The sequence below is a fragment of the Anser cygnoides genome, chromosome Z (genome assembly GCF_040182565.1).
Source record: "Anser cygnoides isolate HZ-2024a breed goose chromosome Z, Taihu_goose_T2T_genome, whole genome shotgun sequence".
Taxonomy (NCBI): Eukaryota; Metazoa; Chordata; class Aves; order Anseriformes; family Anatidae; genus Anser; species Anser cygnoides.
The window spans coordinates 10,235,080-10,261,368 of NC_089912.1; the positions used below are offsets into that span (position 1 = coordinate 10,235,080).

General features: G+C 41.7%; 1 protein-coding gene across 3 annotated transcripts in view; it reads right to left on the reverse strand.

Annotated features, from left to right (window-relative positions):
- Positions 1-2,080: 2,080 nt before the first annotated feature.
- The window catches only part of PLPPR1 (phospholipid phosphatase related 1), a 135,103-nt gene continuing 110,894 nt past the window's right edge, over positions 2,081-26,289 (reverse strand). For all 3 annotated transcript variants that reach the window (XM_066987929.1, XM_066987930.1, XM_013192344.3), the window contains exons 4-8: positions 22,994-23,126; positions 13,708-13,958; positions 7,094-7,270; positions 5,381-5,512; positions 2,081-3,359 (exon numbers count right to left, since the gene is read on the reverse strand). In XM_066987929.1, coding sequence (XP_066844030.1) covers positions 3,327-3,359; positions 5,381-5,512; positions 7,094-7,270; positions 13,708-13,958; positions 22,994-23,126 — 726 coding nt within the window. In that variant the 3' untranslated portion in view covers positions 2,081-3,326. The remainder of the gene's footprint in view (positions 3,360-5,380; positions 5,513-7,093; positions 7,271-13,707; positions 13,959-22,993; positions 23,127-26,289) is intronic.

A 26,289-nucleotide genomic window follows, 5' to 3' on the forward strand; every position in this document is an offset into this window, starting at 1 on the left:
AACAAATGGGACCTGATCGGATGGTAATGATTGCAGTCCATAACTGCATAGCACGTATCATTGATCTTCAAAGCTTTCATGTGATTATTCTCTTTGCTTTGGCTCAACATCTGTCCTAAGCCTTAGGTTTGTGCCTCAAGTGAACTTGGAAGAAATAATGATGCTCTTCTTACCAAGAGGTGCAAGGCAGGCCTTGTTTGTATCCATTTGAAATGTGGTTTGAGTTGTCTGTAGCATAAGATGCTGACCAACACCTGAGGCTTTTCAATGAGAGCAGTTTTGTAGGACATGCCCATTCAAGTCTAGGGGAGGACAAACGCTTTATTTTACTGGTTTTGGTGAAATGTGCCAGTTTTCCCTTCGCACAGGTACTCAACCAAAGCAGAAGAAGGCTGTTACTGATACCAAGTCATGTTCCAAAGCCTTTGCACAGCACAAGACACAGCTTACATGCCGGGAGGAGCCAGAACAACAGTTGTGGGTACAGCAGGAGTGCTGCCTGGGGGACAGAGAGAGGCCACAGCCCTCCAGAAGGGTCGCTTCTGTCCAAACAGGCAGTTCAGGCACCGCTGCCAGTATTTATTTTAGACAATATGTCTTTACAGTAGATTGTAGAAGCCACTGTTGAGTCCCTGTACAGAAGCTGCCTAAACTCGCTGTACATGGCACATTGAGATAACTCTTCCTCAGAACAGGAGCTGAAAAAAATAAAAATCCAAAGGCTATTTAGAGACTGATTTTTCACTGGGTCACAGGTTCCAGGAGGTAGATATGTTGTTCCTGAAGGGAGAGATACACATGGAAATAAAATGTACTGTTAGGTTTTAACTGTCCATAAAGGGGGGCATCTGTCAACTGGAAAAGGCTGAGGGCACTGTAAATCTAACATGAGACAGGCCCAGCTTCATCTCTCCAGTCATCCAGAACATAGGTATAAGCATGCTCGTGCTTATGGATCTGCATCTACCTGCAGACTTCTCCAGGAGGAGGCATCCCTACACATCAGAGAACAGAGCAGGGCTCGCTTGTTTCATGGTGGAGAGAGGGGGGCTTCTTACCACCCTGCACGTTAACTGTAAGGATAAAGCACTCCTTCAGGAAGTGGAAAATCCTGATTCAAATACTTCTTCATCCTCGGGATGGGGAGAAAACTCAAAAACATGTTTTCCACCTTCAGGAAGACTGTCCATGCCATCGTGCTAGAGGCTAAACAGTGGGGGATAGCGTCACTACCAATTTTGTCAATGCCATTAACCAAGAATGCAAGATGCACGCTGTGCTAACAGCACACTGAGGAGACCCATAACGCTGGGCACTATAGCTGTGAAAACTAGGCTACAGGATATAAAGGGCTACAGAACAGAAGGAGTATTTACAGAATATAAAGGATGTAATATATTTTTTATTTTAGAATTTAATCCCACTGATAACCTCTTGAGTATGAATGGACTAGGTGCTGCTGACTGGGCATATTAAATGGAGTGTTCATTGCTGATGAGCTTTCCTAATGTTATTACCTTCCTAAAGCAGCAGGACAAGGACCAGCTCCAAAGCCAAATTTATTCAGCAGCAGTCTTCTCCCAGCTTCAGTGGAATTTGGATCAAAGTTGTAGTGGGTGACCCAGCACACAATCAGTGATTCCTCATGGCCGCAGAAAGCTTGCATGGCCCAAGTCTGATCTTTGTATTCCTAAGACTGAACCAGACATCAGTAGAGTTACAAGAAAATACCAACCTAGAAGAATCACTGCATGTCAAGACACAGACATCCCACATTTTCTTTGTGTCACAGGCAAATAACTGAGACCAGGCTACACTTTTTTTTTTTTTTGATTTTTTTTTTCATCTGTTTTGGAAAAAATATACAAAAAAAGCCAAGAAGAACCAAAATGGAAATGTGAGGTAAACATTCCAGTAAAAGTACAGACAGAAGCTCCATTCTTTAAGGGAGACACACAGCAGTTATCACCATGCTAGAAGAATGAGATGCAGGAAAAGCCTAGAAACAGTGAAAAGTCACGTAATGAAGCCTTTGCCCCAGTACTAGCCATGGCATATGGGCTCTTTTTTTTGTTTTCCCCTCTGCATGTCCCCTCCCACCCCCCATTATCTTTTTATTCCTTGAACAATGTTTCTGAATTTTAAAATAGCAGTATTGATATAAACTCTGTATGGCAGGATTTACAAAATATGCAGACTGCTATTACAGACTGTGTCAGTTTTAGCATTTTTTGTTTGCTTGTTTGTTTTTATTTTTGATTTGCCAAAGCCCCTTGGTGAAAACTACAATGTCGGGGCAAAATTGACTTCTTGGTCATGCCAATCTGAATGCCCAGTAATGCCACTTCAGCAAAGAAGTGGTATCACTTTTCCTTTGCACCAGTGTTACTAGTTACCCCACAAATCTATGATGAAGTTATGAAACACTTAAAGCGCAGCCTCTGCTCCACAGTGATGGCTGTATATCCCCATAGTCAATTCCTGAAGCCAGGTTTCACTGGGAGCTTTAGCTGGGCCTCAGGGAGGAACAGAGATCTAGTGACATGATATAGTCAGCTCACATGCTATCAGCTACTACTATAAATTTTCATGTCCAGTCTGTCTATATTGCAGACCGAGTACGTCATTTTAGTTATTCTGCAATAACTAGCACAATCACCCACACCAGAACAATCAGGCTCTGATTCAGTAAGATGCTTAAGGATACACTTCCGATCCTGCCAGTTAGTCTGGAAACTGCACAGCTAACTGAAGTCCATAATGCTGAGGAATGCTTAAGCAGCTCACTGAATCAAGGCTAGATGCTTATTACTTGTTGATAGTATCATTTTCATTTGGGTTAGATTCCTGATCACCATTATTTTCATCTGAATTAAATATACGCAATTACTTCAGATCTATGCTGAGCTTACTAAGATCAGAATCTGACCCACCTGTAGAAGCACTTTTTATGGTAAGAAAAGGTAAAAGTGATTTTTTTTCTCTCAAGATATATAAATTCAAAAATGAAAAAAATCTGTGTACAAATATCACATAACAACACCAACAATTCCATAGATGTAGTTCCTCAGTGCACACTTCAAACAAGAAAAGTTTTTTTTTTCTTTTTCTATTTTGCTTTTAAATTCTGGCATAATAATATTAAAGCTGACAAAAAAATCAGGGCAAGCTACATCACTTCCTCATACAAAAAATGTACAAAACATTAGCCTCTAACTAGACATAACATAATACTGGTCTTCACAGTTTGACATTTAGTAACTGTGTGTCTTGAAGTATTGTACTGGAGGGTAATAAAAAATAGCTTCTGTTGCCAGTTGTCCATCTCAGGTTACTTCAGTCATAGAGGCAGAGTGGTTCTGCAAAGAAGAAAATGCGAACACATGAACATTTGTACATTTTGTCACTTACATATACTAGTGTGTGAAATGGATGCAAAAACCCTTTGCTAAATGCAAAGATAAAATCTGTTGCCCAGCACCTTAAAGCACCTTAAAGCACCTTAAAAGCAAGAAATGACTGCAAACATGAAGTCTATTCTGAGCTCATGGTGGGAAAGACTGAAGTTGAGCCTTGCTTCTGAGCTATGAGCGCTCACTAGAGGGCTTGAAAAAGAAGGTGCCACTTTTTCACTAGGGATTTTCGAACTGGACTGAATTCTGTCCAAATAAATGTGCCAGTATAGGCTCAAAATACTACATGGTCACACAACTGATGCCATCTACTGTGTGTCCTTGTTCACAAAGAGTCTAAAAAGTACATGATATAGCTTCACATAGTTTGGCTTCCTGTGATGTGTGCATGTAGTTCCTATGTAGTTTGAGACTAGGCAACATACAGAGTTTAAAATCATACATAGGTGGGGAATTATGCCAAAACACAGGCAGACACAGATATATTGCAACACAGAAGTCCTCTCTGGATGGAAACTGTGTTGATTCTTGGAAGCCGAAGTCCAGGACTTCAGTGGCAGCACAGGGACATCCCTGGACCATGCTGCACCTGCAGTGTGTGTGTGTGTACAAGGTAAAACAAGAGTGGGAACAGATGGATAAATCTGCACAAAGGACAGTGCACCCCCTATATCTGAAGAAACACTAATGAGCAGCCACTCACAAGGACTTATTTATAATAGCTTATTTATACCAGTAGGATCACTCTTTTCCTACTCCTGCATGGTAGATGTATGGCCATTTAGAAACTGATACCCTGAATCAGACAAAATCATCTTCTCTTGATTATAGAAGACATCAACACTTAAGGCCTAGTCCCCACCTGCATCTTACAGTTCAGAAGCTATAAATAGCTGAGTAGACAAAAAATTTATGTGTGTGTCAATATTTTTACCTCTTCAGCTCTTTTGTCATACACAATGCAATGCGAATGCGTAAGTAGGACTTTGTTTCTGGACTCTAAGTCCACCAAGAGAACCGTTAATGTGCACAGTTAAGCAGGATCATTTAAAAATCTTCCAGCAAATCTTTGCTGGAAATCAATCAAAACTGACTCTTCAGTTAAACGAAGTATTTCCAGGTGTTAGAAACAACATCTTCTCCATTTTTTTTTAAAATGCCTGTTTTCATTTAATTTGTCGAAGGTTGTTACAAAAGTTAGTATTAACCCTGCCACACTCAAGTATGCAGCAATGACATGCCACCTAACACAGGAAGTATAACTTAAAGGAAAAACAAATTACACCAGGGCATTTCAGACAATTCCTCCTTGTTCCCAGAAATTCTTGGCAGGTGGCATTTGCTTTTTTTTGTTTTGGGTACAGTTCAGTTGTGCCAACACAAACCATTCAAAATTAGTAGTTTTACAAAAAACACCATCAACGATGATGCTCATGGTAGCTTACTTTTTTGCAAACTTCAGAGAATGTTGTTAGCATCTTCTCTGATGGCTTAGAGAGTAGTTAGTATATGATTTCTTCTTACAGAAGATACTGAACAGTAATAAGGATAAAAAACTAATTTGTATCCTTATTTTTTGGGTGGCATAGTTTATTCTCAGGATAACAAATCTTAGGGTAAATCTTTAAGACATTTCCAAAGCATTCTTAAGTGTAAATGCACAGAATTATCTTCACTTTTCTCTTAACTTTCTGTTCTTCTAAGCCAAACTTTGTTATTGCACAGGACACCTGAAATCCTACAGATTTAGCTTTGGAAGTTCAGAGGGGCAGGAGGTCAACAGAATTTGTTGATTTAAAAGACAAATGCCTTTAAAAAAAATCTCCCCTTTGTATCACTTCTGTTCAATGGGTTTAATGTTGGGAATGAAACCAGCTCTCCGTGTAGTTATGTATACAACTAGTTTTTAGCCTGTCATAACAGAAAATGTGTTTTGGTGATGGCACGGGTGAGTGAATTTACAGTACCTGTGCACTCAGTGTCTCCAGCGGACTTTCCACCCTCGGAAAAGCCATTAGTGGCATTCCGCGTGGGTCTTCAGGCTTCGGTTTAGAAGGAGCTCCATGGGTGCCTTTAAAGTTATGGACAACACATATCCCCTGTGTAATGCAGAAGAAAAAAAAAAAAGTGAGGTCAGCATGTTCTGTCCACAGGAATAACTCAAAGCAATTCCCACCAGGGTCTCTCAGCTGCCAGTTTTGGCAAAGAACTTCACCTGGGGTTTTGGTTAAAGGCATCACCTGTCTCAGACTTGGGCAACAGAGCATTTACTGACACAGCTGGGTGTGCCAGGCAATCTTAGTAAAAGGGTTCATCTTTCCTGGCTGAACCATCCTCAGCCTTCTTATGTTTTATATAGCAGAGCATCTCACGCTGCTCACTTTTGCGTGACGGAAACACGGACCATCCTTTTGCCACATTTTCTTGGCCAAATATTCCCTCGAGACTCTGACCAACATTTCCAAACAATGAAAAGAGCTCATTCAGTGGCTTAATCTACCTCACATCTGGATGCCACCAAGCTCCTTCAGTATCATTCCTGCATGCTTCCAGCACAACTCGTGCAGAGTTTATCCCACAAGGCCTTCCCTTGTGCGTGACCAGACTCACTGCACCCACCTGGTAATGCTGGTATGATCATACCCTGCACATACCTTCTTGGAGGCTGGGAACAAAGCAAAAACAACGCATGCAGGAGCTCACACGTCAGCTGTCAGAGCAATTCCTGCAGCCAGTTCCTTGCTGGCTCTTCTGCTTTGCTGCTCTTCACACCTGAGCAAGGAGCAGGCTGCAGCCTGGGTGAGTTTTGTGCTGAGAGCAGCGATCTCACAGCAGCCCTCCCCTCCATGCTCTGGGGAGACCCCTTCCTCTGCTTGGCAGTGGAGCTTATGCCACTTGCTGGTGGCAGAAGGGTTGCAGGGCTAAACTGTGGCTGGGAATAGGTTGCTAGAAAGAGGTACTGGGAACACATACATCCTGATCAGATGTATGGGGTGACTGCCTATCATATTACATGGGCTACTTCTAAACTGACTTTCCCAGTGGGAATCAGACAATCTGCTCACATTAAAGCCATGGAGATTCATGTTACATTTTTTTTTTAAAGGGAGCAAGGGAATGAATGATTTGTGAAGGCTTTTTTTTTTTGACAAAATCCAAGGAGTTTATACTGTGATACTGTGAGTTTTATCCTGATCTTCCTTTCTATTGAATATCTTTTGTGGCTTGAAACAAAATGGAGAATGAAGACCATAGCTTAGAGATCCAGACAACACCCTGTATCCTACATTTTTGTCCCCTGCTAGGCAGCCAGTGGGGTTTTGCAATACAGGGATGCTGGAGAACATCAGCCTCAAGCATTCCTCCCTTTTGACATTAATTAAAATCTACATCATATTTAAAGCATTTTTTCAGGACAGGTCAAGTAAGAGTATGGACAGTAATTAAATAAAATAATCTTGAAATACACATGATAGAAAAAATGTCACCATACTAGCCTTATTAATTAATATCAACCTGATTTTATATTAGGATTTTCTCTGATGATGCATCTATTAGATGAGGCTAGAATTAGCAACTGGGTTAACTAGCTGCAGTAGGACACAAGAGAGGAGAAATTTTATTTTCTATTTTTTTAACATGTACTTTTAAAAGGAATGGGGAAGGACTGATAGGCTTACCAGAAACAAAGCTACCGCACTTCCCAAGATGAAGCCCGCGATCACGTCTGAACAGTGGTTCCGATACTCAGAAACTCGGTTTAGCCCAGTGAGGAAGGCAGCACACAGGGTACCCAGACACAGCACAGGTTTGGCTAGCCTGCTACTCTTTGTTTTAATTGTGCTTGTGATGTACATCTGAAAAAAAAAAAAAAAAGGCAAACCAAAAATGAAAAGAGATCTGCCAGAAACAAATCTTTTGCTATCCACACACATCATAAGTCAGCAAGGATGTGTTTCACGGTTCATGAAAAAAAATAGAGAAATGGAGGAAGAGGTTTAAGGTAGCTTAGAGAATACTTCTAGGTGAATAAAACAGGTACTGGAAAGTGATGTTTCAGGGTATCAAATATCCAATCAACTGCACTTACACTGGACTTTCTGAGCTGCTATATACAGGCTCAGTTTTACTGACTTCCTAACTTATGCAAGTGCTTGCTCATATGCCAGCAAACACACACACCAAATGTAAATGACTAAATGTTTTCAAAGGGAGTCAAGTATTTGTGTTTGTACTCCTGCAGAAACTAATGTGCATATGATGGAGTACCTAGCATCCATATGAACTGCAGCTACTCCAGCCTCCTAAGCAGTGTTCAGATTAAGAAACAGATTGTTGGCCTTAAGAGAAACCACTACAGATGTCCTCTCTTCAAGGTAAAATGAAGTACAGAATATGAGGAAGATTTCTTTCAAAACAAAGTTGATTATGAAAATGTCATTCTAAATCATGAAGTTTCATGGTGCTCACTATACTATTTAATGAACTTTACATGTTTTTGGCAGTTCATATTTTATTTTAAATGCATTTTTTCAAAAAGAGTAAAACCATGTGGGTTACAATTAACAGCTATTAGTTATTAATTCCAGAGCCAAAAATACTGAAGATCAAGCAAACCAAGTCTGATGACAAAATAATACAATAAAATACTTTTCATCAAGTATAGATGCCTGTAAGCATTCCCAAGCTTTGATAAGCAAAGCAAATACATCAAACCACAGTCTTTTTTTTTTTTTTTTTTTTTTTTTGCCAATGTTGTCTTCATCATGCACAAAGATGACACATCACCTCCCATACATGAATTTTCAAATTTTCCTCGCCCATACTTATTTTCCCTTCTCATTGACTGGGCCATCCAATGACCCTGTTGCTGGCTTCCCCTCTCTGGCTCATGTTAATAATGTCATCCCCACAATACATTTGCTCTGGAGAAAGGGATGGGATGCAGCAATAACCTCCTGGTAGGTGAAGTGGCAGGCCAGAGCAACTGACCAGGGGCCAGCAGGTAAGCTTGCCTCCTGGCCTGTACCGAGGCAAAATTACATGTTCACCTGCCAAGCCACTGCAGTACTACTTTTAATAGCTGAATTTGCTAGGTCTCTGCCTGGGGAAGTGAAGTCTTCACCCCTAAATGTTCTGGAGAGCACACGATTTAAAGGTGAATTTAATTCATGAATTGGAATATTATGGTGAGTCATAGCACTGGGAATGGGACTCAGCTACTCTAGAGGTTCCTGCATGCTTTTTATTTTTTCCTCTCCCCCTCTTCCCCCCATCCCACCCCCAATATGTGAATGCAGCACACGCCTTGAAAAGACAACTAGCAACTGAGCACTAGGCGGCAATGTTGCCCCAGTCATTGCTGCTACGTTGAGCTGCACCTATCACGAAAACCCGGCAAGGTTTTTCTCTGCAAACAACAGGAAAAAAAATTACCGAAGTGAGGTGCCACAATGTGAATAACTACTGCCCATCCTTTGTCTCCTATACATTTCTTCTCGCAGACGCCTATGGAGACGAGCAATACAGAGAAGGACTGCACTCCCATTCCCCACAAAGCACTGCTGTAATTTACAACACCCAAAGGAAAACCAAAATGTCCTTAAAGTAACAGTGCATTACGGCTGTGACAGCTCCAAACCCTAGCCACAGACTGTAGCATCCACTCATGCTTGTTTTCTTAGTGGTATGAGATGGAACTGGATCTTCGGGTTTCTCATGTGGGAGAGCTCTCCTTATTACAGATGGGATGTTACCTAATGCATTTGAAGCTTCACACATCTCGGCAGGCAAATGTAAACTTGTAGTAAAGAGAACATTTTTAGCAATGAGGGTAATTAACCATGAAAACAGATTGCCAAGGGAAGTGAAAGATTCTCTAGCATGAGGAGGGTTTAAAACAAGACAGGCTGTTTTTCCAGAATGTATGCTCCAGTTCATCCATAAATTACAAACTGAGCTCAGAAATAACTGGGTGAGATTCTTCTTTCTGGTCAGACCTCCTGATCACTGTGGTTTTTGATCTTCATTGCCTTAGTCCCTAAAGCAAAGACATTTTTGAAGATTCTCACATGTTTGCCCCTGCACTTAGAGGACATTTTCAGAGCCTTGTGTAAGAGCCCAAAATCTCAGTGAAAGTCACTTATATTTGATTTCCAGTGCTCTGCAGATGTTTTTGGAAATTTCCTATGCTGCTATTCATGGGGTAAATGTATTTACAGAATTCTAAGTGTCAAAACCAGTTGTTTGATGGCTGGGAGAGGGAGGGAGGAAGTGAATATAAAAAGATGTGAGAAACAGAGAATAAGTCATTACAAAAATAAACTACATAAGATTTATCTATATAAATAATCTATTTGGCTTCTTTACTGCACTCTTATCAGTACACTCAAGCAGTGTGTTTAGCAATGTGCAATGTGTGATAGTAGCACACATCCTGTGTGTAACTCCTCTTCCATCTATTTCAGACAAGTAAGGAGTCAAGGAAGCTTTTCCGTTTGCAAGTTTAAAATAGTCACACATGTATATATATATATGCTTGTATATATATATGTGTGCAAACATACGCTTACATGTATTTATAATGTATACTATATCTATGTTGAGGAAGGCAGGGTGAAAGAAGTCTGTTCAGTCCTTTCAGTAGAAGGGGAAGATTTATTTTCACTGGAAAGATCACAGTTTCAGCCCAGAACTGGAAAATTCTGTGTCCTACAATTTGTACAGATCTTTTCCTTTTCCATAGAGATTTCTACAGTAAGAGCCACTGACAACAATCTGTGTTGCAGAACATGATGCAGCCTCCTAGATGCTCAGTGAACCTTCCTGAGGTGCCAAAGCCTTGAATTTCGTCAATTAGTCTGGCAGGTGTTAACACAGAAATGGAGGAAATTGACAGTGGGGTCACAGTGACCTGGGTTGCAGAAGGGACTTGCTGTAGTGTTCTGTGCTATTCAGAACTTCCCATGTGTTGAAAGTTTCGTGTCTAGGTATATTGTATCGTTGTAGTCTAGCCAAGAAGCAACCCAGGTGTAAACAACAGATGCCAGGTCATGATCAACTGTCATGAGGCAGAGGCTTCTAGCCAGATGGAGGTGACAGAAAGCATTACTTGTGGATACTGCTAGGCTAGTGCTCAGCTTAACAATCTTAAAAATATTACTAAACTGTCAATGAGAGTGCCTAGTTGTAGCTTTTAGCCATAGAGATCCTCTTGTGACTGTGTAAGAGTTCTCCTTGCTTTCAGCCCAGAGGCATGCAGGAGGATCAGCAAGGCTGTCTCCCTTCACTCTACAGTAAGAGGTCATTTGGTTGTACTTATGAAATACTTCGGTTTGGCGTGTTCAGGTTGAATATCACCACCTGTCAGATGCCCTTGTCATTGGCTTTTTTATGAACTTTCTCACAAGTGCATGATGTAACAATTGTTTGAAGACATGTAACTAGGATATCCACCTGTAACACATGATTTTATCTTTTCTTTTTTTCTTTTTTTTTGACAGAAATGTTAATAAATTAAAGAATATTTCCAGCCTATCATTATCTCCCCTTGGGCAGTGTCTTAGGAGCACGTTTTCTAACTGTACAGCAGCTTGTACAGCGCACAGAGACTGCACTACTTCTGGGAGAGTAATAAAACTGCATTAGATATCATTCTAATTTTGATGTAAGCATGGAAACGAGGGTTGCTGTCTTTTTTGCTTTTTTTTTTTCCCCCTGTTTTAGACATACAAGTTTCATCACTGCCTGAAGAGATCACAAAAGTCATGCTTTGGGTTCCCAACTTATTTGGCAGGTGACAAGAAAAAGCTTAGCTGATTAAATATAAAACCCAGATTATAGGAAAAAAAATCAAATCAAATAAAAACAAAACAAAACAAAACCAAAAACAAACAAAGCCAAACCAACCACTGTGGGAGCGCTGTCACTAGCAGAGTAATGAACAATGTCCAGAGACATCTCTACAGGATACTTGAGGATCAATGATTTGACAACATATTTAGTGCCAGAAGGTGTTTTCAGGCAGAGACCCGGGGTAAAATTGTACTGCAGACTGAAAACTTGTGGCTCAAAATGAACTCCATATCCTGACTCCACATGGTATTTTCCTCTGTGGCCCTTTGCAGTCCCCTTGCAATCTCCAGCATTGGCTGAGTTGCAGGGGCTGCTGTAGCAGAGAGTGGAGATGAAGGAGGTGTAAGAGCTGTGCCTTAAACATTAAACGCAGTCCTCTGATTTACACATCTGTCCCACTGGGGCTCAGGGGTCTCATATCTTTGCGTGACATTCGCTGTCCACCAGAGCCATGGAGAAAGCATCAGAAGTACTCTTGAAAGCCTAGGGCTGAGAAACATTTAACTACTAGGGCCTTAAGCCCAGGAAGTAAAAGTGTTATTCCCCTTCTGTAGGAATCAGCTGTTTGTAGAAGACATGGCTTCCTAGGAACCAAAGGAGGTTGGGCAGGGGAAGTCCCTGGAAGGATTACCAAGCCTGGTTCTGGAGCAGCTATCTTAGAGTTCATCATGATGGAAACAGCTTCTATAACAATGCTGACTTTATTGGGAACCGTATTTCACATATGGTTGCTTATTGTTCAGAAGTAATGCATGCAAAACATGATGGGCTTTCCAAGCACTTCTGAACAATTCCTGATCAAAGGAGTTAACAGTTTATATCTCTATCATTATTCACACAAAATTCGATGCAAACAGATGGTAAAAGAAACAGCAGTGGGTGGCCTCTTCTTTTCATAGCAATAATGTGGTGTTTTATCATCTGGTACCCAAATCAGGGTAAATACCCTGTCATTAATAAGTTTGAGGCTTTTCTCCAATTCTGATGACCTACAGAGAGACTCTGCCAGTCATTTGAGTCAGGCTATGGAGGGAAAATATTCCTAGTTAAGCCACTTTAATGTTGATGAGATAGGGGCAGAGAGAAGTGGTTAAACGCTTACTCCGTGACCTCTGGGAAAATCAGCAACAAAAACAAGATTAGGACCTCATGCCTCTATAACACATAATGCTGCAAAAGCAATGAGAATTTGATTTGCTTATACTAGTGTATTGGGTTTAAGTGGCAAGGTTTTGGTAGCAGGGGCAGTAGGGGTGGTCTCTGTGAGAAGAGTCCAGCAGCTGCCCCATGTTAGATAACGGCCAGTTTCATCTGGCTCCAAAGGGACCTGCTGCTGGCCAGAGCTGAGCCATGAGAGACACTGGTTGGGCCTTTGGGAGAGCAGAGTTAAGGAAGGAAAAGAAGTGCTGGGCAACAGCAGCTGGGAGAAAGGGGTGAGAGCCAGGCCTGCAGCCCCCAAGGGCAGTGCAGCAGGAGGGCAGGAGGTGCTCCAGGCACACAGCAGCAGTTCCCCTGCGGCCTGTGGAGAGGCCCCTGGTGGAGCAGGCTGTCCCCCTGCACCCATGGGTCCCACACGGAGCAGATCTCCACGCTGCAGCCCGTGGAGGAGCCCCCGGTGGAGCAGGTGGATGTGGCCTGGAGGAGGCTGCGGCCCATGGAGAGCCCCCGCAGGAGCAGGCCCCGGGCCGGAGCTGCAGCCCGTGGAGAGGAGCCCACGCAGGAGCAGGGGGTCTGGGGGGAGCTGCCGCCCGTGGGGGACCCGTGCTGGAGCAGTTTGCTCCTGGGGGATGGACCCCGTGGTACGGAGCCGTGTGGGAGCAGTTCTTGGAGAGCTGCTGCCTGTGGGCAGCCCCCGCAGGCTCAGTTTGGGGAGGACGGCATCTCGTGGGAGGGACCCCACGTGGAGCAGGAGCAGGAGTGACCGTGAAGGAGCGGTGGAGACAAGGTGCTATAGACTGACCACAGCCTGCATTCCCTGTTCCCCTGTGCTGCTCGGGGATAGGAGGTAGAAAAGGGTGGATGGGGAAAGGTGGTTTTAGTTTTTCTTTGTTTTTCACTTCTCTAGCTTGTTAGTAATAGGTAATAAATTTCTCTAATCTCTCTAGGCTGAGTCTGTTTTGCCTGTGACAATAATTGTTGAGTGATCTCTCTGTGCTTGTCTCAACCCTTGAGCCCTTTGCATCGTAATTTGTTCCCCTTTCCCTTTGAGGAGGTGGAGTGAGAGAGTGGTTGTGGTGGAGCTCAGCAGGGTAAAACCACCACAGCTAGCAGTGGTAAAATAGGGAGAGAGTGAAGGGGATTTTCCTCTACAGGAAAGGAAGAAAGCCGTTCCTGAAACAAACCTATTATTCTTAAAAAAGACATTGTAAGACAAATAACCTCATCTAGATGTACAGGCAGAAACCAGTGCTACATGTCAGCAATCATCAGTGGTGCTCACCGTGGCATATAAAGCTGAGTAGATGCTCAAAGCAGCATGTTTGGATGGAAAGGATCTCCTTGCCTTTTCAATCACCTCCACATCACCGGTGCAGATGTTGCCATTGTTTATGAACTGGTGGTGGGTCCGACAGTCGTTTCCAGTGTAGTTGGGTTTACACACAGTCAGGAAGTACGGAGCCAAGTTCCCAGTCACAACCTGGCCGGCATTTACGAATATGTCAGTAGCAAAAAGTCCAAACGCAAACACTCCTGTGAAGAAAGTTTAAAAATAAGTATTATTCAAAGAAGTTTAAAACAGTCTTGGTACCTGGAAGGAAGAAACATAATGAGAGATAAAGGACAAAACCCTGCTGTCATTACCTGGAAAAAGCCCCTGTTGACACCAGCAGAGCCCTGCATGGAATGTATCGCATGGAAGAGTGCATGCTCAACTATGGCAGGTGCTTAACTCAGTGTCTCCAGAAGGACTCAGAAAAAAGGCTGAAAGTGGTAAGTATATGCATAGGTACTTTTGTGATTCAAGCTCTGAACAGAACTGCGAGCTACAGGTTTCACTGCAAACCCTGTACTACACCTGCAAAGTTTCAGCTCTGACAAGGGCTTGCAGCCTGCAATCAAGTGCCATGCACATGAGCTGTTAAGATGTTTATGAATTTTTACTAGATCTGAGCCAAAAATGTTAATATAATAGCTCTGAGCTACAAAAGAAAAATGTGAGGAGCAGTGTAGCGCTGAGACACAATTAACCTTACCTTAGCATGTCACGTATCTTTTGGATTGTGACTATTCAGTATTCTGATGTTCTGATTAAGATTCTGATCCAGCAATATTTGCCAGGTCCTTTGGGATACATTCTCAATACTTCTGTCCGAAAGACCTTTCCATACAGTTGCAGTTCAGATTATGCCAGTGGGAGCACATATCCTCGTATGCTACAGCTGAAAGCATGCACTTGAACCCAGGAGCTTTTGCAAGGTTGTGGAGCATCCCTTGCTTGAAATTGCTGTTCTCACATCCTCCATTGACTCCCCATGAGCGTTATCAGTATCTGCTATGGCTGCTATGAACATATATGTGGATCTTTGCTTGCAAGTGTTCCCTACACACCAAAGGAACAGAAGAGCAGGTTTGCAGTAATGCCAAACCCAAATGTTTCAAAAGACTAAATCATCTCAGTTTTCCTCCTACCCATCACTAAACTGGTCTCGAAATGCTGGGGGTCATATATTTTTGCCTCCTCTCTCCTATAGCTTTGTAGGCAAAAGTCATTTAAACTCTAACTGAACTGAGATTCCCATGTATTTAAGTACAACCAAAATTCGGATATCAACTTATCTTAGGAGAGCTGTAAGGGTAGCAGTATCTGTACTGCTTATCTGTACTGAGTTATAAAAGGAAAGAAAGATTTATTCTGAGAAACAAAAATATCAGGGAGTCAGGAATATAATGCAACTGAAAATGCCTTACATCAAATTAAGAAGAATCAAAGATAGTTCTGCAGATACTGTAACCCTCCATGTAGAAAACAAAAGCAGCAGGGCCATAACTGACAGAGTTTGGTCCTTTCAAACACGTAGGGCCTGTCTTTACAGAGGACAGTGACATGAAATAAAACCCTTAACTAGAAATGGATTAATTGTACACATGTGCAGTGTTACTTCCTAGCGCTGCTCGCTCACAGAGATGGTGTGACTGATACAGCTATGCTGCAGCACAAAACCACAGCTGGGGTATTAATGGAAAGTGCCCTTCTACTTGGGTATCAGCCTGGAGATGCTGCAGGAGTGTGAGGTGGTTTGTTCTCAGAATGCATCCACAAGGTCAGGAAGGAGTGTTACCACAGTGAAGGGGATTTTGAGGACTGAGTTTATTACCAAATCTCTGGGACATGGGTTAGAACTGAGCACTCAAGAAAAGGCACACCAAATCCATGGTGCTGCCTCAATGAACTGGTGTGTGATCATGGGTTTAAGGAGATGGTGGTGGTCAAGGAAGACAGTAGCTTCCCCCCTTTTATCATGACTTGCTTTAAACAGTATTGTTTTGATGTGCTGTGCAAATCACGGGGAATGCAGTGAGGATTATTTCCCAGCCCTTTTCAATGCTTAGAGGAAATCCAAGAGCCAGACTCTTGTCTGGCCCATGGTCTTTATTGCAAAGTCAGTACAAGGCAAAAACTGAAGTATTTCAGAAAAAGTTCCCAGGCTTCATAAAGTTATTTCAATCTCTATGCAGTGCACAGGTACAAAGGCAGTCTGGTGTTTTGCTCTGAAAGAAAGAAATTTCAACTCCTCTATTTTCTCAATATTTGGAGGCACTGAAAGTGCTGGCCCAGAGTCAGTGCTGAGGGCTGCCACTGTCTGCAGAACAAGCCATGGTTGAACCCTTTATCATGTTCTCCATTGTGATGCATATAGATCACTGTAATTCCCCTCTTGCAGCTCTGCCAAAATGCACCTTATGAAAATTACAGCGATGTGCAGCAACAAATTCAGCTAGCAGGAATTTAACCCTTGCAGACTGATTACACATCACCTACTCTCTGGAGACTTTCAAACAGGGTTGGTTGTAATTGATTTAAAGGCTGTAACACCAGTGAGCCTTGGTAGTGGTGGAGTCCCCTGATGGGTTTTGTACCTCAGGAATCCATCTGTTCAGCTGATTTGGTCAATGATCTACAGCAGCTAAGTTAACTAACCAGAGCATGGGAATGCAGTGAGGTGACTGAAAGGTTTTTAGAGGCAGACAAGCCACTGCTGACAGGCTTCATGGGAAGGGTAGCTAGTCCTAACTCTTTATGGTTATACAGCTGAAGTTTGTGATATCATGCCACAGAGAGAATGTGAGAATTTGTACCTCTTGCATACTTTGATGCTAGATTTAATGGGAGGTGATACCATCCTGCTAAACAACGGCACTTTATTGCACTGCGCTCACTCTGGCCTAGAAAACCTGAGAGTGAACTTTAGGCCAGAACTTGACATATGCTGAAACAGGCTATACACAGCACTAGCCGCATTCAAAGGAGACCTGTAAAAACACAGCCTGTACAGATGGTTGCTAGCACAAAGGATGGATACAGGCTAATTTAAGTTACACAAAGCCACTCCTTCCCCTCATCCACATGTATCACATAGTCTGGCTGCAGGAGATCTTAAGCAAGGAGCAGAAGGCGTACTATTTCTGATAAGGCAGCCTGACTTTTCTTCACTGTCCTGGCTCTCTGCTGTGCTTGTGTGTGTAAGGAGCTGCCAGAAAGAAGAGATTGAAAAGCAAACCAGTAAGCAGAGTGTAATTTGGAGAGACTCTAATTTAGACCATGGATCCAGGGTATACTTTACACCCGGCTACTCCCTTTAGCTACCCCAGATCCCAGGAGGAAGGAACTGAGGCTCAGATTTGAACCTCTCTTCACCTCCTGTGAGAAAGACCAAACAAAACAAACAACAACAAAAAAAAGGAATGACTTTTTCAAAAAAAGCTGAGGACAGACAAAATGAACCCTAAGTCTTTCTACCTCCATCTCACCTGACCTAAAACTTGACTTGGAGGAAGCATCTAAATCTTTATCAGCTTCAATTTTGAATGCTTCAGTTTTAATTTCTCCATTTACACCCCCCATAAACTGCTGCCAAATTATCCTCCAAGCACGAATCCATAATTGTTGGGCTCTCACTGACACACAGCTCCAATGGTCTTTCTGGTACTAAACTCCCCACGTGGCTGTTCGTCAGTGTTACCATCTCCAGCTAAGTCTACTGCTTCTGCTAACAGAAATGCATGCCTTACAGAAGGGTCTAGCTCCCCTCCCTCACCATTAACCTTAGCACTAACTTGTTTTCTCCCGGCAACTCTTGCTCAAGCTCTTTCTTCTTCCAGCCTGAATCTCTCTGACATCAGTGACTGCAGCTGCCCGCTGACTCCATGGAAACTCTCACTATTACAGACATTTAAAATGTCACTGATTTGAAACAAAACAAATAAATAAACACACACAAAAAAACCATGGGAGTTGTAGACAAGCTGCTGAAAAGACATTGGGAAGAGAGAAGTGAGAAGCCAGTGGGTGGAAATGAGAATGAGGAGGCAGAAGCCTTTATTAGAGAAAAACCATGAAACCGTTAAGTAAAGTGACAAAAGAAACAATGCATTGAAGTGCTCGTGGGACATCAGAAGCTGTGCTCTTGGGTAACATATCGTCATGTCTTCCACAAAGTGCATTTATTTAGGCACGCCTCCCTCTCCCAGTGCCCAGACAATTGTCTGAGTTTGTCACACTCAACCTAATTTGCTGGGAAAACTTTCATATTATACATGCACACCCACATTCCCACAACCTCTTTCCCCTCTGATCTTCAGTCCATTTCTGTGGGTGTTCCTCTAATTGACCTGTGCAGCCAATTAAGCCATCCGTTGTTAGTCCTGTGACCCAGACTCTGCTAAACCACCCTTCGTCATTATATCTTAAAGGGTGTTGTTAAAGGAGATCTGTATCATTTGCCATTTTACAGCTGGAGAGATGGGCATTGCAGAAAAATGTACTGCCTGTTGCTGTGGCATCAGAAACAGGCTCAAGAGCAAGCTGCTTCTGAGCACTTATAATCTGATCATGGGATTGGTTTTAATCTCCCCACAAAGCCCACTGCTCCAGCCATTTACCACCTCTTACGTCTACCTGCTTCACCTGTGAGTGTCCTACCTGGGTACTGTTTATTCAAGACGTAAGAAGGAAGACATATGGTCTGAAAACACAAGAAGAAATTCAGTAGCCAGTGCAAAACCACTCCAGAGCCTTGAGCCTCCTCCCCACGGGTACCCATGACTTCTTCCTGCCTTGCTGCTTCATAACTATCAATTTTCATCTAGACAAGAGTCATCTCAGAGCCCGGTGTAAAAGGGAGCAGTAACGTTTGATTTGTCTGCAGCACAAAGACCTCTCATTGTGGAGGTTCTTCAGTGATAAGAAGTGAGACCTATGGTAGTTTAAGCCTCACCCAAACACAGCTTGAGCCCTCCTGAAAGGCAGCCAGTTAATTACAGAACGTGCATTGTTTCATTATGAAGGCAGACGGAAGGATAAGGTCAGGCAAACTATGTCCTGCAGCTGCACAGGGAATTGACATCAGAGCTCTGGGGTTTATCTATCCTATTACAATAAACTCAATGTGTGTGTAAATCTTGTAAACCTTTATTTGCTGAACTAAAGCCTTAATTTGCCGAAATAAAGCCTTAATTTCATTATTTAGCTGCCCACTGTGAGGTGCCCCCATGGTTTAAATTAAGCTGTCAGCAGAAGCTGATCCGTGCCATTCGTTAACTGCAAATTATGCAGCTCCAAAGTAAAAGCCACTGGTAACAAATTCACAAAGCACGTTGCATTTCTAACTATCTGGAGAGAGGCTACTTGCATGTTATCAGGGCTTTGCAGGTATACAACTTAATCACAGGGATTAGAAACCTAATATATTGAAATGCAACAAAATACACATTCCGATCACACTGCCAGACTGAGTCAGTGAGGTCTGAATCCATGATCCTGGGGGTGGTACAACTGCTGTATATAAACACACTAAATCCTTGACTAAGACCATTCTCAAAATAACACTAAAATAACGTATAAGCTCTGTTTTCAATACAAATGAGGAAGTGAAACATGCAAGCAAATGCAAGATGGCAAGATGTTAGCAGGGGTACCGACTGGGAAATTGCCACAAGAAAAGGTGAATAAAAATACAAAAAGCTGTGTGTATTCAAGCTGGGTGGCAGGGAGAAGAGGCAGAGGCCCAAGAAACAAGCTTCTCTTCCTCACTGGTTTTTCAAAGGTCCAATACAAAACATGTGAATTTTGGTAGCTTAAGTTCTTAATAAAACTCCTTTGAGGTATGGGGGGGGGAGGGAAGAATGATGATGGCACTAAAGAACAGCAGTGCAGCACCAATATTTTAGACAGAAAAAATTACTCCAAAGCAATTGCACACCTCTTGTTTGAACTGAAAATCTTTAAAATAAATGTCTGTGGAAGGAATATAAAAGATAAAGAGGAAGATGGAACAAATTGCAACATATATCAAAGTCTGATGTTTCCAAGCTAAGCCAGCTTTATTTCACTGATAAAGGAATTGATTTTCTAAATACAGGGAACACAGCAGATTTCACCTATCTGGGATGCAGTAAAGGACTTGATATATACTGAAGCAAGCTGAGAGAGTGTTTTTTTGCCACCGACGGGAAAATGCACAGAATTTATGTTTGGGCCAGGAAGAAAGAAGAAATTTTGGTCCAGCTTTCTAAGGACAAAGAAGCAGGGAGGAATTTAAGACAAAGCTCAACATTCAAGGTCCCCACTAAACTCGCGAGGGGAGAACTCTAGAGACAGACAGCTGCTGAGGACTTGAGGAAACAAAGGGCAAATAAGTAGGAAGCACAGCAGGCAAGGTACAAAGATGAATGAAAAGAAACATGGGGCATTGTCAACATCCCAGAAAAGCTGTGGGATTTTGATTCTGACTAATTCTTTGCACCAGCACTAGAGTAAAAAAAAGTGACTTATTGTGAGGCATATGAAGAAAAAGCATGAGGAGAAAAAGCTCAAGTCCAGCAACCAAATCCAACACATCCCATAGTGATAATGCGACAAGCTTGATTACCTTTTACACTACCAAAAGTAGTCTGAAACTCTCTGCTTGTTCTGTGGAAAGCAAGAGTCCACTGTTCTTAAAGATTTATTTTTTTTTCACAGCATCTCTAGTTATGGAGTCAGGGAGGAACAAAAAGTCTCTTTGCCTTTCTAAAATTTGGAAATAACAATTCAAAGAAGCTCTCTGTGATATGCCTTTCAGGGTCAGAAATTTGTGTTAATTTTTCCTGAGGCATAAACATCCAGACACACTGAATGGTATTTCTCAAACTTTTGAGTAATATTAACTGTGATGACATAAGAGATAAAGCATTATTCCACAGAGCTCTGTTGCTACTTTTTGGAGGTACTCATTGAAGGCTCTTGCTCACTAATCTGGGCCAAAAAGGGTTATCAGGTGTGGATATTCAAATGAATTTGTACCAAGACTAAACTGGTTTCCTTGCAACAAGCCAGTCCACTTGCTAGGATATCCTGGTAGAAAAACTATTTTATATTTCTGTAACTTATGGTCTTCATGTTTAGCAAGAGAAGACACATGCAATGAAATCTATGTATGAGCAACCTCCATATCCAGGTATCCTCCTTCTGGAGTGAGCAGCTGTGTGAAGATAACTTCCCTGATCTCTCAGCATGGGCTACAGCTGGTCAGTCCATTTCATGTTTTCAGATGTATTTGGAATTTCAATGAAATAAATGTGGTTATTTTAAGTTCCTTTTATAAATGATTTCAGACACTTTTCAGCAAGCTCTGCTTCTCTCATTTCACTACAGAGACAGGGAGGTTTCTGACAAAAACTTGCAATCAGTGGAGTTTAAAATGAGACCAACATTTTAAGCCATTTCTAATAAGGTTAACTTTCTTTTTCTCTGCAAGATAAATAAAACTGCAAAGCGAAGACTGATTTCTCTAGCAGGTTCATATCCTGCAAATCTCCAACAGTCCACAGTATCATCTTGCCTCCTCCACCAGAAGAAAAACTATAGCATGAATGCCTAAGAATAAAGATAATTAAAATGAAAGCAGGGCAGAAAAATATAATTATAAGAAAACATACAGAGCAAGTGCTTAGCCACCATGGTTTAAGCTCTTTTAGTGCTGACCCCGCAGGCGAGAGTATTTGATTAGGACTTTGCAAAACATGCTGAATGTGCTGCAACAGCCGAACAGCCCTGAGTGGCCCAGTGGACCTCAGTACCCTGCTTTTCTCTTAATGGCAGTTTACTATCCATCAATATATCCTAGAGGTTATCTGAAGTTCAAGGGTATTTTACTTTAATTACATTCCCATGTCTTTTGTTTTAATGAGCAGCACACAGGACAGGCCTGGATAATGAACCACAGGTGGTTTGTGTCTCCATCCTCAGTGTGGGAGAGGGTGAAAAACCTATTTCACTTCCTAACCTCCATGCAAAAAGCAGGAAGCACAGAAAGAGGACAGGGAGAAAGAAAATCACGGTTCTTCATCCTTTGTAGCATGTATTTTTCACTGATGAAAATCTGAGCGCATGGAGTTTTTCAACTCCATGCTCTTTGCAAGAATCCCTGCCTGCAGCCATGGCTATGCTCCGTGGAAGCCATAGTCACACCAGCCCTTTTGTTTTTTCACATATAAAGCTCAAAAATTCATTAATGACAAGGAAGATGTGATTCAGATAATTTCAGTGTTTTATTCAGCTGTTTCTTTTAACTCAGGCTGTGAATTCAGACCAAACTCTCTTAAAAGGGGTATACGTAAGGATGATTTACCTCTGTGAATACATAGGAAGGGAGGTGCACAGATAGCCTGTGAATAAAAACTCCTGGTCAGCGGAGAGTCATATTTACCACTGTTCTGTGCAGGCAGTGAGACAGTTCTCCCTATTTCTAAACACTCAGGGGTGCAGCTTGGGCAGCCTTAAATAGCTGTGAACTGGGAAGCCTTCAGAGAACAGTAAGATCCCTTGTCAGTGCCACAGCAGATATTCAGGCTGCGCTGCTGCTCCTGCTTCTAAAGAACCACAAGACAGTCCCTTTGGTGAGGTCTCCTGGGCATTTTTCCACTGATTAAGCGTTGTGAAAAGGGTCTAGAGGTCTTTAAGTACAATAGAAAACAAACTCCAAATGGTTTTGTGACTGAATTTTTTCCCTAGTTTCTCAGCAATTAACTCAAAAAAAATCTCTAACAAAAAAAACACAACACAAATACAATAAAAATAAGAATGTTATTTTAGTGGGCTCTGGGCTTTTTTATGCTGTGCTCAGCTGAACATTATGTGCCAGAGCTATAGATGTTAAAATTAGACCTGAATAAAAAAATGCCAAAGAGATGGGCTGCTGAGAACCGATTTGTGAGTAAAATGGGTAGCTTATACAGAATAGCAATGATGGAATTATTCATATAAGAATTTGATTGGCATAACCTTTCTTCAAGGGTGCAGAAGAAGCATTAAGCTCAGCAGAACAGGATATAAACCAAGTCCAGATAGCATGACATGGCACATTTCAAACATTACCTTGCAAATCCCGAGGGGGACTATCCCTGTAAGGTGGAAGATGCCTGCAAAGATTTCACAGCTCAATTAATTTTGTGCTGTAGATGATTAGGATCTTTTGTTCTGTTTTGGTGCAAACAGGGACTAAACTTGCAGTGCTAAAGATGCTTACCTATAAAACGTATTATTCTTCGAAGCAGTGGGTTCAGGTAACAGCACTCTCCAGTCAAAATAGTTTTCTCTTGAATAATTAGGGTTTCTCTGGTTGACTTTATGAAATACATGGATATCTCACCAATAAAAATCTGTCAGGAAAGAGAAAGAAACAGAAGGTTAAATAAGCAAACTTTAAAACATATGAGTCAGGTTCCAGCCCACAGAATCTACTACACACCATAGCGTCTTTGGGACGCTGCACTTCCACAGTGAGGGTACACCGTTCAGTTGGGATGAACTGAGATAGACCCAGCTCCCAGCCAAGGAAAGGATCTGCTGTTCTTACACTCAGTGGAATGACACATCAAGTACGAGGCCTCCTTATACTAACTTCTGGGATATAGGGAACAAACAGAGCTTTATCATTACCGTGTATCACAAAACCTCCTATGTTTACTGCAATTAACACAGAATTTGTCATGTCCTGGGATTAGCATTTAAAATTTACTGACAGGATAGTTTTCATGGATGGAAGGCTTCTGCCCATGGAGGGAAGTGGAAGCTAATGTTACAGACTTCTACCCCACCATTTTAGCAGCAAGCGTCGGCAACACTGGATGCTTTTTACAGCCTTCACAGCTTCTCAAAAATACACTTGTCTGAATCTGCCACAAAGGCAACAGAGCTCCTGCCAACTTTCAAAAGAAATTTAGATGAAGGACGTCCCTGAAGTGGAAACTTATCAGAAGTCACAAAACTTTTGAGGAGGTCGTTGAAAATTTTGGAGGTCATACGCTGTTATTTGTACTAATGAAGTAAAAAGTGCCAGGACATGGAGGCAGGACTGGCAATCACCCATGCTGTTAGGTTGTTAGTATGGTCCCTGCCATAGCCTGTCCCAGTCTCACAGTTTCTCTGAACATGCCTGGGCGAATTCCCACGAGGAAAGCTGGATGCAGCCACTGCTCTTTATGACAGTTTGGCCACTCATTTCACATGCTGGCCAGTCTGAAGACCAGAGGATGATTTCTGAACTGTTTTGTTTGCTAAACGTATGGTTTTATTTATTAAAACATCAAAATGTAAGTCTCCAGGGATTTACCAATCTTCATGTTAAATGTGTTTATGTAGTAAGTATTTAGTTTGCCATCAGAACATTCATTCTTTCCATGAAATATGATAGATGTTTCCCACAGGGGTAGGATCACTATTTCCTAAGTACTCAGAATTAATTTAACTCTGTTGCACAGAAGTCTATCTGCCCTAGCTAAAGCTGGACAGAATTTGATCATCGGCTTTAGCAGCAGTGATGGCCCACTCACAGCAGGCACTTCTGCAAATCTCACCTATCATGTTCTGTCAGCAGGCTTCAGAAAGTGAAACTGAAATTTTGAAAGACAGCATTTATAATGAAAGTCTTTAGGAAAAAAAAAAAAAAAAGCCAGCCCAAAGTGGAAGAAATGAGCTTTTAAGAAGGGAGCACCCAAAGGAATTACTTTAACTACATTTATGATAAGACTAGATGAATCCATGATGTTAAGGAACGGCCAAAGAAATGCATTACAAAAGTGTGCGCATGCATGTGGTCAGATACAGAGTTAGCATAAACCTCAAGGAGCGAGCCCTAGTTTGCTTTGCTGTAATGGTATGTATGCTGTTTCAAGGGCAACAATTTATCCTTATTAAGCCAGATGAGCATCCTTATTGATTATTGACATTCAAGCCAAGTATGTTCAACCTTTTTATAATTCTAACCGCTGATGGCGAGAGATGTAGAGTTGTAAAATGTATGTCGATAATGGCATCTGTGGGTAGGAGCCGATGCATGGGAGCCACACTGAAATATTGCCTTTATCCTGTTTCACTCCATCTGCTCTTAACAGAATTGGCAAGCAGTTCAATAAGCTCAGCTCACTAACTATGGGGCTGGGAATTAAGAAACAGACCATCTGCACTAAAGCAGTTTAAAAGTGACACTCTGTTTCAAACCATTTATTATTTGAATTATGATAATGCTCAGAAGTTAGAGTTAATGCTTTGACTCTTTGTCTGCCTGGGGCTGTACATACACATTGAGAGAATTCATGCCCCGAGGAAATTCTAGTTTGTGAAGAAAATGAGTTAGTGGACTTGAAAAAAAACACAACACAAACTTCAAATAAGAGTTAGGTATAAAACATAGTAATAATCCTTCTTTAAGAATACATCATTTTTAATTTCCTTTGCACCAGAAGTTGACTGAGCATTTTCCAGCTTCAAATCCCACCTTTGTTTCCATGAACTTAGCTATCTGGCACACTCCTAGAGACCCTCATGTGGACAGATTAGTTCCACTTAAGATTCAGGAGTAAGTTTTGCCATGGAATAAATCTGTTCAATCTGTGATTTAAGCAACACTATCCCAGATTTCCTCTGACATAGCAAAATGTCACTTTTAAAGTGACCAGTCCCTTTGCTTCAATATAGACTTTAGATATATAGTAGTAACACTGTATTTGTGAGGTGACATAAGATGATTCAATATAACTGGACTATTCTTGTGGTTCTACCTCTGATACTGAATTTAGTTGCCTGAATTAGAGGGTTTTGCTTCCTTGTATGCTTTATTTGGGCTCTAGAAAGTGGTTCAAGGCCAGGGCATGCTCTAAAAGCCCAAGGTGAGACTGGGCACTTAATTCTGATCTAGCTGTGCAAAACTGAATGTGGTCTGAATATTCTCTCAAAAAAGTGTTTATTTATTTATTTATTTATTTTATTTATTTTTTTTTCCTCCAGGCATTTCTCAAATTGAATAACTCCACTGATTTTCAAGATTTAAAATGCACGATTCTGCATGAGCAGTGTCCACATGCAGTCAAGTTGTCCAGCTGGCCTCCCAAAATCAATCACTGACACTGTTAAGTGCCTTAGCATCTGCCAGAACAGAATCAGCAACCCGGGAACGTGTACAATTCAGTCCTAAATCTGAAATCTAAATATAGATACACATATACAAGTGGAAAAAACAAAACAAAACAAAAAAAACAGCAAACTACTACTTTAATGTCAATTTGGGAAAACAATGCAAGGTTCATTAACTACTGCATCATAGTGGTTTAATTATATAGTAGAAATGGCAAGAAAATTGCATTGGAGGTTGGGTACTGAAAGCTCAGCTTATCCACAGTCTGAGGTGATGTATATAACAGGGAAACTAAGCAGTCATTTTTCCTCTGCTTATTTCAACACATCCGTTGAGAGAAAACTTCCTTCAGTTTCACCTGCCTTCCTACTATTGGCAGTGTCTCCAAGTACCTGATCCTCAGCATTCAG